At 54.8% G+C, this 11854-nt stretch overlaps 5 protein-coding genes across 5 annotated transcripts; 4 read left to right on the top strand and 1 right to left on the bottom strand.

The window, feature by feature from the left end:
• Window positions 1-140: 140 nt before the first annotated feature.
• On the top strand, window positions 141-1854 carry CLAFUR5_08064 (Plastidal glycolate/glycerate translocator 1, chloroplastic; the record flags this gene model as incomplete). The annotated part of the gene is made up of 2 exons (XM_047907212.1): window positions 141-218; window positions 268-1854. 2 exons carry the CDS (start codon window positions 141-143, stop codon window positions 1852-1854), a joined length of 1665 nt encoding a protein of 554 aa, XP_047759087.1.
• Window positions 1855-2523: 669 nt separating this feature from the next.
• Window positions 2524-4230, top strand: CLAFUR5_08063 (uncharacterized protein; the record flags this gene model as incomplete). The annotated part of the gene is made up of 1 exon (XM_047907211.1): window positions 2524-4230. The coding sequence occupies one exon, from the start codon at window positions 2524-2526 to the stop codon at window positions 4228-4230; it is 1707 nt and encodes a 568-aa protein (XP_047759094.1).
• An 886-nt stretch (window positions 4231-5116) lies between these two features.
• On the top strand, window positions 5117-6331 carry CLAFUR5_08062 (Mannitol-1-phosphate 5-dehydrogenase; the record flags this gene model as incomplete). The annotated part of the gene is made up of 2 exons (XM_047907210.1): window positions 5117-5950; window positions 6002-6331. The coding sequence occupies 2 exons, from the start codon at window positions 5117-5119 to the stop codon at window positions 6329-6331; spliced, it is 1164 nt and encodes a 387-aa protein (XP_047759093.1).
• Window positions 6332-6773: 442 nt separating this feature from the next.
• CLAFUR5_08061 (uncharacterized protein) lies at window positions 6774-9487 on the top strand (the record flags this gene model as incomplete). Its single annotated transcript, XM_047907209.1, has 4 exons — window positions 6774-6838; window positions 6901-7032; window positions 7114-7179; window positions 7288-9487. 4 exons carry the CDS (start codon window positions 6774-6776, stop codon window positions 9485-9487), a joined length of 2463 nt encoding a protein of 820 aa, XP_047759092.1.
• A 520-nt stretch (window positions 9488-10007) lies between these two features.
• On the bottom strand, window positions 10008-11770 carry CLAFUR5_08060 (uncharacterized protein; the record flags this gene model as incomplete). Its single annotated transcript, XM_047907208.1, has 2 exons — window positions 10008-11492; window positions 11543-11770. The coding sequence occupies 2 exons, from the start codon at window positions 11768-11770 to the stop codon at window positions 10008-10010; spliced, it is 1713 nt and encodes a 570-aa protein (XP_047759091.1).
• Between the last annotated feature and the right edge of the window lie 84 nt (window positions 11771-11854).

Here is an 11854-nt window from a genome sequence, read left to right as displayed (position 1 = left end):
CTTGTTGTTGTGAACATCATGAAGGCGTGCACTGTCAAAAATGCCGAGTCATCTCTCGATGATTTCCAGCGATCTCTGATGTGTTCAAGATTGCCGTGCGACTGAAGCAGAATTGGGAGCTAGCTTATCAACACCTCAACATGTCTCGACACGACTCGAGGTCAAACCATGCCGGGTGGAAGTCGATTGTGACCGATGTAGTGCATACTGTCAGAATCGTGAGTTGATCATGTACAATTCACGACAGCGATGCTGACTGTAATACAGGTTTTCAATCGATCATGGCGACGAACTCTTCATGCCTGGCTTCTGGTGCCATTCGGCCTTTGCATTGTCCTCGCCATCTGCTTCGGCTTCGATCGACTGATATCCCTCACCTCCGTATCCTTCCCAGCATCAGTGGCCTGCATGATCTTACTCTTTTTCGCTCTGATCCTTTCTTCGATCGTGCTTGGGGAGCGAAGGACGAAGACTATCGTGGAGTACATCGATGTGCCCTGCGGCTGGGCTTTGCGATACATCGGGATCCTAGTCTGTCCAGGCTTCGTTGTGCTACCTCTCAGTCCGTCAATCAGTGGCATTGAGGTCGGAAAGATCATTGTTGTGACTGTGGTCGGCTGGATCGTGGTGTTCTGCTTCACTGCTTACCTCGTGCGAGCAACGCTTCTGCTGCTTGGAGCGTCAAAGAAAGGGATGACGACCAGAGCAGAAGAGCTTGGTCCCGAGCAGGATGAGATCCCGATGACTGCACCTCGAAGTCTAAGTAGTAGAAGACGGCCTTCTTCCGACCAGGAAGAGGAGATCGAAGAGCACGAGGATGCGACATTTTCGGCTACATTGCTGCAGCAACCAGCACGAGCGCAGAATCCGGATGCGGTGTTTGGCACAGGAGGCCCTCCGATACCAGATGCAGACACAAGCTTACTGACTGAAGTCCGCCCGGTGTCGATCCTGCGACATGACGATGTACCACGCACCAGACCCGAGCGGTGGACTGCGGTCATCAGCGTTCACCTTGATATGATCTCTTACGCCACGCTCTTTGTTGTGATAGGCATCCCGATCTATTATGCCGCAGGCTATGCAATGCCGATTCAGCTCTGCCTGAACGTACTCACCTACCAAGCCGCCGCCAGTATGCCTGGACGCTGGCAGCAGTACTTCCATCCGATATTGGTGTCCTCTGGGGCGACGATTGTCGGTATCTGGGTCCTGGCTCTGATCCGTGGCGATGCGCTGGCTGATGGTCTACGAGACTACTCCAAAGAGCTGACATACATCAGACTCTGGAGCGGTGCCCACGGCGCACCAGGAGCAGGCGACATACTGAGCAGCTTGATCGCTGCTAGCATTGTGGGATTGGCCCTGCCGATGTTCAAATACAAGGACGAGCTGCAGCGGAACTTGTTCGTAATCGCCATTCCGAACGTCACGCTGGCTGTGGTCTCCTTGTTTGGATACCCGGCTGTGTGCTATGCGATTGGCATCGCGAACACCAACAGTATTGCTTTCGCATCTCGAAGTCTGACGCTCGCTCTGGCACAAATCGCCGTGGAGAATCTGGGAGGCAACCTGAACGTGGGATCTCCAGTGGCTATCTTTTCCGGTATCATGGGCGTGCTGATCGGTATGTGGGTATTGAAGAATATACGCATAGCAGAGGATGACTACATCACGCGTGGGATTACCATGGGTGCCAATGCGAGTAGTCTGGCCACTGCGATGCTGCTGCCCATTGATCCAAGAGCCGCGGCGTTTTCGAGCTTGAGTATGGGTTTAGTCGGTGCGACCACTGTTGCGATGACCAGTGTGCCGCCTTTGGTTGCAATAGTACGGGGTGTTGTAGGTCTGTAGCCTTGCATATTTGACGTCGCTATCTACCAAGTCTTTGCACAAGTATATCTCGGAAGGATCAGCAGACTGCACCATCCGGACCTTCCGGAAGGCATCGGTCTGCCTGGATCGTCAGTGCCATCCTGGCTGAAGATCATATCATGTAAAGTTGTCGTAATTCTTCTGCACTCTTCTCTTCTTTACATCATGGATGATGCTTCTGTTTGTGAACCGCCTTGTCCTGCAGCGTCCGGCCCCATCGATACCCACCTGCAAGCAGCTGCATGGTCCTGACCAAGACCACACGTCTCAGCACGAACTTCGAAGAGCTCAGCAGTGCATCACCTACGCGCCGAACGAAGAGCATATCGTCTGGTGAGACTCTCGTGGCCATACAATTGGACCCAAAGCGAGAACGCGCCCGCTGTTGCACCTGTGCCGCAACATCGCCGCAGAGCGAGGCACAGTAACACGATGCTCAAGGCAAGTACGTAGTATATGTGTCCCGTCAAGATACACCTTCTATCACGCTCATCCGACCTCTTTCTTCCCATCTTTGCACGCTGCAGGAACTCGTCGAAGTCGTCAACAGAAAGAGCTACTCACGCTACTAAACGAAGTTCTAGATCGTTGTCAAGGTGACGCCACTAGCGAAAGTCAACCAAAGATTGCGATATTTGATCAACGGCGATGATGTCGCACACCAAGGGTCGTCGCATCTCTGAAGATTCTGAAGACTTGCTCGAACTTGACGCGTACGACGGTCGCGACTACACTGGTCCAACAGCGCACAGTACAGATCGCCTGGAGATGGAGCCCTTCAAGCAAGGAGGCCAGGCCAATGGCGAGGCGCAAGACTATTACCAGGGCGGCGGCCAGCAGCCACAATATGGCCAGGCACCTGATCAACAGCAGCAGTATGGCGGCCAGCAACAGCAGTACATGCCGAATCCGCCATCATACAGTCAGAACTACGGAAGCGGTGGAAAGCAGGACTTCACTCAGACTTTCAAGATTGACAAACCAAAGTGGAATGATCTTTGGGCTGGCATCCTGTTCATCGCTGTCTTTCTAGGATTTGTTGCTATCAGTGGACTCACCATCGCTGGATACGCCGGCAACAAAGGCTTCAATGGAGGCGGCATCTATGGCTCTTCGAACGACTTCAGCTTGAACACCAATACGATTGTGCTTTTCTGCTTCATTCTGGCCGCGGCATTGATCTTGGGCTCCGCGTACGTGTCACTAGCGCGCATCTTCACAAAGCAGTTCATCTGGATCAGCGGCAATCTCAACATCGTCCTGAGTCTGGCCACCGCGGCGTACTACTTTTACCGCAGAGCGTGGGTTGGTGGCGCGCTGTTCTTGCTCCTCGGTGTCTTCACGATCTTCTGCTTCATCACCTGGATCAAGCGCATTCCCTTCAGCGTGCTTATGTTCCAGACTGCAGTCGACGTATCGCGGAAGGTCGGACACGTCTACTTGGTCTCTTTCTTGGGTGGTCTGGTAGCAGCTGCGTTCAGCGCATGGTTCGCCGTGACACTCGTTGCAGTCTACATTCGCTTCGAGCCTGGCCCGAACCCAAGCTGCAATGCTGCTGCAGGCGGCTCTGGTGGATGCAGCTCGGCGACAGTCATCGGCCTCCTGGTCTACATTACTTTCGCGGGATACTGGATAACTGAATGGCTCAAGAACACAATCCACACCACGATCTCAGGCGTTTACGGAAGCTGGTACTTTTCGCCAAGAGCACCAGCCAAGGCTCCCACTCGAGGTGCTGCGAGGAGAGCGCTCACCTACAGCTTCGGCTCGATCTGTCTAGGCAGCTTGCTTGTGGCCATCCTGGACTTGCTACGCTTCGCATGCTCAGTCGCACGCAACGATATGCAGAGTGGCAACTTGGTGGCCGACTGCGCTTTCTGCGTCCTCCAATGCATACTTGGACTGGTGCAATGGGCGCTCGAGTTCGTCAACCGCTACGCATTCAGCTACATGTCTCTGTATGGCAAGGCATACTTCGCATCGGCCAAAGACACCTGGAAGATGATCAAGGATCGAGGCATCGATGCGCTCATCAACGAGTGCCTCGTTGGTCCTGTCTTGAGCATGGGCTGCCTCTTCGTCGCAGTCAGCTGTGCTCTGATTAGCTACGTCTACTTGGAGGTGACTTCACCGGCATACAACGAAGGAGGAAAGTTCACAGCTGTCGTGGTCTTCTACGCTTTCGCCATTGGACTGCAGGTCGCTGGATGCTTTGTTGTACCGCTCAACAGCGGTATCGACACAATCTTTGTGGCAGCTGCTTGGGATCCGGAAGTTATGATGAGGACACATGCACAGCTACACGACAGGATGGTCACTATCTACCCACATGTGCAACAAGCGATACATGCATGAGTCGATAACAAAATATCGGAAGACACATCACGCGCATCAGGTCTGTAGCAAGCTAGCTTTTACTGACCCACTTTCAATACATCTGTCCATCTGGAGGTTCAAGGCACGCCCAGTCTCGCAAGTTTCAAGGATGCGTCATTGCGGCGCTAACAACTGACTAAGACAGCGGCTATCAGGACGCACATGACGGAAAGCGGTGGCTTCTGCGTTTCACAACGCATCATGAACTTCATGGACAACGCATGCGAGTGCTTCGCTTTGCTGACGCTATTCGTTCGGGAACCCCATGGATATGCCCGCACAGGGTTGGCGCTGGAGATCTCGACCATGCACTACCTGTCGGATCAGATGTCCCACAGGCGGTGTACCTGCAGCTGGAGCAACGCTCCACATCGTCAAAGTATGTATCGTAGTGCCTAGATCGCTCTACTAAGCTCGAGTATGAAGAATTGAAGCGACAGCGTGCTCATTACAGCACGTCAAGTCAACGAGGAACTCCGATCTCAAGTGAACTTGACCAGGATCGACCCCTGCATATGCAACTGCGGGTGGATTTGCGGCGAAAAATCCAAGGCAGTGACGAAGCAGGCCGGGTCCGAGCTGCGTGGCGGGGCAGCTTCCATTATATCTCGCTGCTGTCCTTCCTCTCAACCACGACAAAACAAACCATTCAACAACCACATCCGACTCCTTCCACGCTTGCAAACCATCACACCTGCTTCAACTCCATCACCAGCACATAATGTGAGTACCGAATCACGGCGGCGGCACTGATATCGAGCTGCCTGATCGACCCCTCACTTGCACCACAAACAGGTCCAAGTACACCAGTCGAAGACTAACACCCTCATAGAAACACCAAACTCCTTCACACTCGACAGCAACCATGGGTCTCAAGGGCGTCCACTTCGGTGGTGGCAACATCGGCCGTGGCTTCGTTGCTGAGTTCTTGCACAACTCTGGGTTCGAGGTCGTCTTCGTCGATGTAATGGACAGTATTATCAATGCTCTCCAGGGTGCTTCCTCCTATGAGGTCACCGAGATTGGCCCAGACGGCGAGACTAAGTTCACCATTGACAACTACCGCGCCATCAACTCGAAGCATGATGTGCAGAAGGTCATTGACGAGATCGCTACCGCCGACACCGTCACCTGTGCAGTTGGCCCCAACATCCTCAAGTTCATCGCAGAGCCTATCGCCAAGGGTATCGAGGCTCGCAAGTCCGAGCAGCCACTCGCCGTCATTGCCTGCGAGAACGCCATCGGTGCCACCGACACCCTCCGCGGCTTCATCGAGGAAAAGCTGTCCGCCGAGACCAAGAAGAACCTGGCCGCCAAAGCTGAGTTCGCCAATTCGGCTATTGACCGCATCGTGCCAATCCAGGATGCGGACGCCGGTCTCAACGTCAAGATTGAGAAGTTCTACGAGTGGTGCGTCGAGGAGAAGCCATTCAAGAAGAGCGGTGCACCAAAGATCAAGGGCGTCCACTACGTCGACGACCTTCAGCCATACATTGAGCGTAAGCTCTTCACTGTCAACACTGGTCACGCAACTGCAGCCTACTACGGCTACAACCGTGGCAAGGCGTTCATTCACGAGGTGCTCGAGGACAAGGAGCTTCACGACATCGTGCAGGACACTCTCAAGGAGACTGCCCACCTGATCTGCACCAAGCACACCCACATCAGCAAGGCCGACCAGGAGGACTACGTCAAGGCTGTAAGTGACCTCCCTTCCGCACCATATTGACCGTGACTGACCTCGTCCCAGATTGTCAAGCGTATCTCCAACCCAGTCCTCAAGGACAACGTCGAGCGTGTCGGCCGCGCACCACTCCGCAAGCTCTCTCGCAAGGAGCGTTTCATCGGCCCAGCTGCCCACCTCGCAGAGCAGGGTGACTCCTTCGAGCATCTCCTCGGCGGCATCGAGATGGCTCTCCGCTTCCAGAACGTGGAGGGCGACGACGAGTCAAAGGAGTTGGCACAGATCCTCAAGGACAACGACGCCGACACTGCCACTGCGAAGCTCACCAGCCTCGAGAAGGACCACCCACTCTTCGCCAAGGTTTCCGAGCGCGTCAAGAAGGTCCAGAGCTCATAGGTAAGCACACATTTGCATTCACTTCCTGGCAGCTGCTGACACCATGATCAGAGCAATATGCCCTCGACAAGACTCTTACAGCCGTTCATTGGCTGTCTTGAAAGCGTGGCCGAGTTGATGGCGCGCAGCACGATAGATGGACCCATGCATGCTACGATCAGATGAGATGATGAATGAAAAGTGATGATGCATATGTAGCTCAACAGCCGGCAGCACTGGTTGCGTATGGACCGAAGTGAGCTGCACTCTGAGACAATTCCTCTTTTCTACCGTCGTTCACCTTCGTTCGCGTGGGTAGTGATTTCCAATTCCGGCATGCATCCCAAGTTTCGGCTGCCACTCCGCCTTTCCGTCCCAGCTCCCTTTGCTTTTGACGAGACTCGGGGGTCGTTGAGGTAAAGAAGCGACAATACTGCCACGTTGCCCTTGACAAGACACCACCATGCCGGAGACAAGATCGTCGACGCCTGATAGTTTGCCGGCTCTTGAATCGTTGGATGCGCTAACGTAGACACCTCTTTCATTGTTCAACACCCCACCTGCACATCATAGGCTCACTTCCGTCATAGCCTGGACACACGACCAACACCTGGGCAGTTCACCTACGTCTTGCCTACGACCACGACCAGCGCCCAGCCAACCATACCACGACGTTCAGCGCCGGCGCGAACATCGAACATGGCAATCGACCGTTACATTCCGTATGCACCCTCCCACCCGAGCTGACCACCCATTCATTACCATGAGAGAGCCAGCCACTAACGCATGCGCGCGACACACAGTTACCCTGAGGCGCATGACCTCGCGAGAACGCAGAAAGGATTCTATCCTGTCAGAATACCTGTTTCGTATGTGCGACCATAATCCGCGCGACCATTTGCCGTTTGGCGCAAAGGTACCCATGTCACTGTGGTCACGGAGTAGTAACGCTGACACTGTCTTGTTTGGCGATCCAGTCACTGGCAACTGCGACATTATATCTCCACGCCCGAGGAAGATCACCTCTACTATGCGAGTGGGAACGACATTTACTGCTTGAATACGAAGACAAAGAAGAGGAAGCACATTGCGGCGCTGCCGTTTGAGGCGAGGTGTACGGCGAGTGGATTTGGGTGGGTGTGCGTTGGGGGCGAGGAGGAGGGCCATTTTGCGGCTATCAAGCTGGAGAGGGCGTCTCATGAGGTTGACGATGGGTTGCCGATCGATGGGCGGAGGCAGGGTGGGAACAATGTGCCAGAAAGAAGAGCGCCGACTGTGAGGGTGGAGAAGATTGGTGAGGAAATAGTAAACTCCATTTCAATCCACCGGATACAGGATGAAGAGGCGCACTTGGATGATATCGTGGCGGTCCTGACCAACAACGACAAGACGGTGCGGGTGTATAGCCTGCCAGCTGGGCAAGAGACGAGGGTGAAGGACTTGCCGTTCGCGATCAATCATGCGACGATAAGTCCGGATGGGACGATGTTGATTGCCGTGGGGGACTACAATCAGGCTTACTTCTTTACGAGGGAAATCATGGACACGCCGCCGCAGATCCCGAAGCCGCATAATCGACTGACGAGCGCGAGCCTGGAGTGGAGGCTGACGAATGTGGTTACGCTACATGTCACAGATTTGACAGTAGGATACTTCACAACTTGTTGGTCGCCGTCGGGACATCTGGTCGCAGTGGGCTCAGAAGGTGGCTACATCACCGTCATGGACACAGCGATACTCACCGATAATGAGTGCGAAGACGACGACTCGATCGTTGCGGTCGTGCCTGGTTCGAGAGCAGACCTTCCTTCACCACATCCTGGCGCTATTCGATCGATGATGTTCTCGCCCGAGCCGTGGGAGCTTCTGATCTGGGCTGAAGATCAAGGTCGAATATGTGTTGGGGATCTTCGCACAGGGCTCAAGAGCAGGCAGATCATCAGCTTGGAGCCAAAGGATGAAAGCTTGGACGAGCACATATTGGAAGAGCTTCCCGGGGAAGATACTAGGATACCACACATTGACGAGCTGGAGGCAGATCTACTACAGCGATATCGAGACTCTCCAGACAACACTTCGGCTGTCAACTTTGCGACAGAGTACATTGAAGCTCGACGGCGGCAGCGACAACACAGACAAGACTTGGCGAATCAACGATCACAGTCGGGCACGCCTAGCTCGAGGCGGAACGTGGGCGGCGATTACGATGGCGATGATCCGGGAGGCCTGACAGCACGGGAACAGCAGATTCTCGAATCGCTACGAACATCGAGATTGAGAGAAGAGGCACGCTCGTATGGGCACACGCCTCGTTCAGTCAACTACACATCTCCCGACATGTTTACGGCTACCAACAGCAGATCGTCGGGGACAGCATCGAACACCATCACAGGAGAATCAGGGCGACCCATCAGTGAGATCCTGAACTCTGTGCAAGAGTCCTTCCCTGAGCTCTCGCGCACAAACGCCATAAGCCCAGACCCCTCATCCTCCCACGAAGCCGAACCACCAAGCACTCTCCCACCTCTCCGCGCCCTCCAAGAAGGCGTCTGGGGCTCCTCGGCACGCTCCGGCCTCCCTCGTCTAGGCGACACCTCCCGCCTCCCTCGACGTCGCCAATCCGGCGTCCTCAGTCCTCCTACTTCTAACGGCGGCTCATCCTCACGAGCATCAGCAACAGCCTACGCCACAGAACCCGAAGACGACAACCCATGGCGCACAATCGAAGAATACATGGCCGCAGCCCGCGGTCCCCTCTTCGAAGGCGCTGCTCGAGCTCCTCCTCAACCCACCTCCCCACTTCCAGCCCCCACAACCCTCGAATCTCTCCAATCCGACCTCGACGCCCAACGCCGCATATCCGCTGCGCAGGCGAGAGCGAGGGAACGGTGGAGAAATAGTAGACTCGGCGGGAACGCTGCTGCAAGTGCCAGCGCTACGGCGGAGAGGGAAGCGCGACGACTCGCTCCGTTTCCTGAGGGGTATGATGCGTTGTTGAGGCTGCAGAGTAGGACCCAGTTGAGAGGGTACAGTGGGAGGGAGGTAGGGGTCAGAACGGCCGGGCTGGCGATGAGTCCTGATGGGCGGCTACTTTGGGCTGCCTGTGAGGAGGGCATTTTTGAGATCCAAGTTGGGAGGAAGGGACGGATGTTTTGGCCGGCTGTTCAGCCGAGATGATGATGGGTGAGTCAGTGAGTGGTGATGGGAGTTTTGGGGTTGGGACTTTGAAAATGGCACAGGATGGAACGGGAAACTTTTATGATTGCATGAGCGCGGCGTCGGCTGGGGTCTGCTACTTCACCATGGCATGAATGATAGTGCGTGTATGTAGCTCGGGGAACATGGTACCTATTAGCCAATGATGCATGAATGCAATGAACATACTGAACGATTCCTCTCACACGATTTTGCGCACGCCAGGAGCTTGTCATACCCATAATACAAAGAGTAATAGATCAAGGTCGGTATCTTGCATATGTACGTACTGTCAACTCCAAATATGTGTCACCTGTCATTCATCAATCCCTTACTACACGACGACAATAACACGATTCCGAGATAGTGCACCTCCAGCTCCATGCCAGCAAATGCACCCAAGAACGCTATTAAGCCGAGAAAAGAATTATCCCAATTGCTGTCTGTCGTTGCATTTTCATCCGTGCTTATGTGCATCGTACTGCCATCCTCTTGCTTGCCTTTACTCATCCCTCGGCTGCTCGACCACACCCATCTCGGAATCTGGGTGGTCCTGACGCGCCTTGTGGTGTGCCTTGACGAGCTCGCCGAGTCTCTTCTCCATCAGCTGACGGCCATCGTAGGTTCTCCAAACGTAGTGGGGAGCCTTGTTGACGACGTCCCAGCTGAGGAGCTTGCCAGTGATGTTGGTCAGATCCTTCTGCTTGTCACCCCACTCTTTGTCACGGCGAACGCTGATCTCAGATGATACGATGGATAGTGGTGTGTCGGTGGCTTGTATGGTTCTGGCGGAAGAAATCTCCTGCTTGGTGAAGGAGTTCGCGACCAGGTTCTCTTGGAGCTTCGCCTTGAGGAGCTTGCCGCCGGTGAAAGCAGCCATTCCGTAAACACGATCGTCTCTGGTTTGGCCTTGGAAGATAGCGCCGATGATGCGGCGGATCCCCAAAGGACTGATGATACCCCAGCCCCATGTTATGAAACCGGTCCTTGGGTCGCCGATGCGATGAAGCAAATCCTCGTGCAGAGGGTCGATGAGCATGATGCCAACGACCTCGCGGAAGTTGCGAGCGCTGAAGATGCGTGTAACAATGCTGCCGTACCCAGCTCCGACCAAAATCCAAGGTCCTTGCTCACCAGAGATGGCCAACGCTTCAGCAAGGTTATCTGCAGACATGCCGGCGCTGTGAGGAGATGGAGCATTGTCAGACCAGGCATATCCAGGACGGTCCCAATAGCAGTAGCGGTCGATTGTGCCGTTCTGCATGGCAGCGTATGCCCAGTGTTCCAGGTCGTACTCGACAGGATCTTCGGCACCTTCAAGCAGGATGGTCGGTGATCTCTTGCCCTTGGCATCTGTCGTGGCGTTTCCGACGCAAGCAAAGTGCACTTCATACTTGCCATCATCAACACGAATGCGGTCCCCGTCGAACTCAAGTCCTGCGTCAATGCTGCGAATCATCAAGGTTGCTGTCATCAAGATTGTTATGATGATGAAGATGACCAAGATGGTTGTCGATGCGAGCACAGACAGCCACTCCTTGAGTGTCCGCCTGGTCTCAGGTCTTCCTGTTAAACGCTCCTCTTCCTCGCGCTTGCCCCATGCGACAATGCGGTCTGTGAAGAGGACCCAGATAGCCATCAGTGCAGCCCATCCCACACTAGCGATACCCGGGGCTCCCTCTTCCGCCCTCAGTCTCGCTACCGAGGCGATGATGATCAAGTTGACCAACAGGAAGACCGAGAGGATGCCCTGGCTGACTCGCATTGCCAAGCTCGGCGACGAGAAGAACAGAAGCGAGTTCAGCAAAACGCTCGAGGTCAAAGTCGTGTATGCGAAGTCGAAGAAGCCCGAGCCACGCGTGTGCAGACCTGGCGGCGAAACGAAGATGCTGACGAGGAGCAGCACCCACCACAGGAAGGTGAGGACGAGGAAGAGCACGGTCAGGTAGCGGGTGAAGCGTACAGTCCAGAGGTTGTACGGCGAGACCTGTCATCGTTAGCTGTGCTCGCTCAATACCATACCGTGCCAATACTCACCGCCGGGTCATCTGGATCTAGATAGCCATCTGAGTGCGGTGGACGTGGGTTGGCAGGCAACAGCCTGTCTCTCTCCGTCGGCTCTCTCATGTTTCTGCTGGTTCTGCTGGTTCTGCTGCGAGGTCTGGAGCTGCCTGCGTCGAAGTCACGCTGTTCGCCTTGCTCCTCGTCGTCGTGCTGGTCACCGTTGGCGTTGTCGATCTTCTTCGAGCCCCACAGCGAGGACATGCTTGCTCCTACGTCTTTCCTGCTACCCGGTACAGCTGTCCTGCTAGCTCTCCCCGTCTCTTCTTCTCTTGCTGTCGTCACTCT

The sequence above is a fragment of the Fulvia fulva genome, chromosome 3, assembly GCF_020509005.1.
Source record: "Fulvia fulva chromosome 3, complete sequence".
Lineage (NCBI taxonomy): Eukaryota > Fungi > Ascomycota > Dothideomycetes > Mycosphaerellales > Mycosphaerellaceae > Fulvia > Fulvia fulva.
The sequence above is the reverse complement of the archived record's forward strand: the minus strand, read 5'-3'. Positions and strand labels throughout refer to the sequence as shown.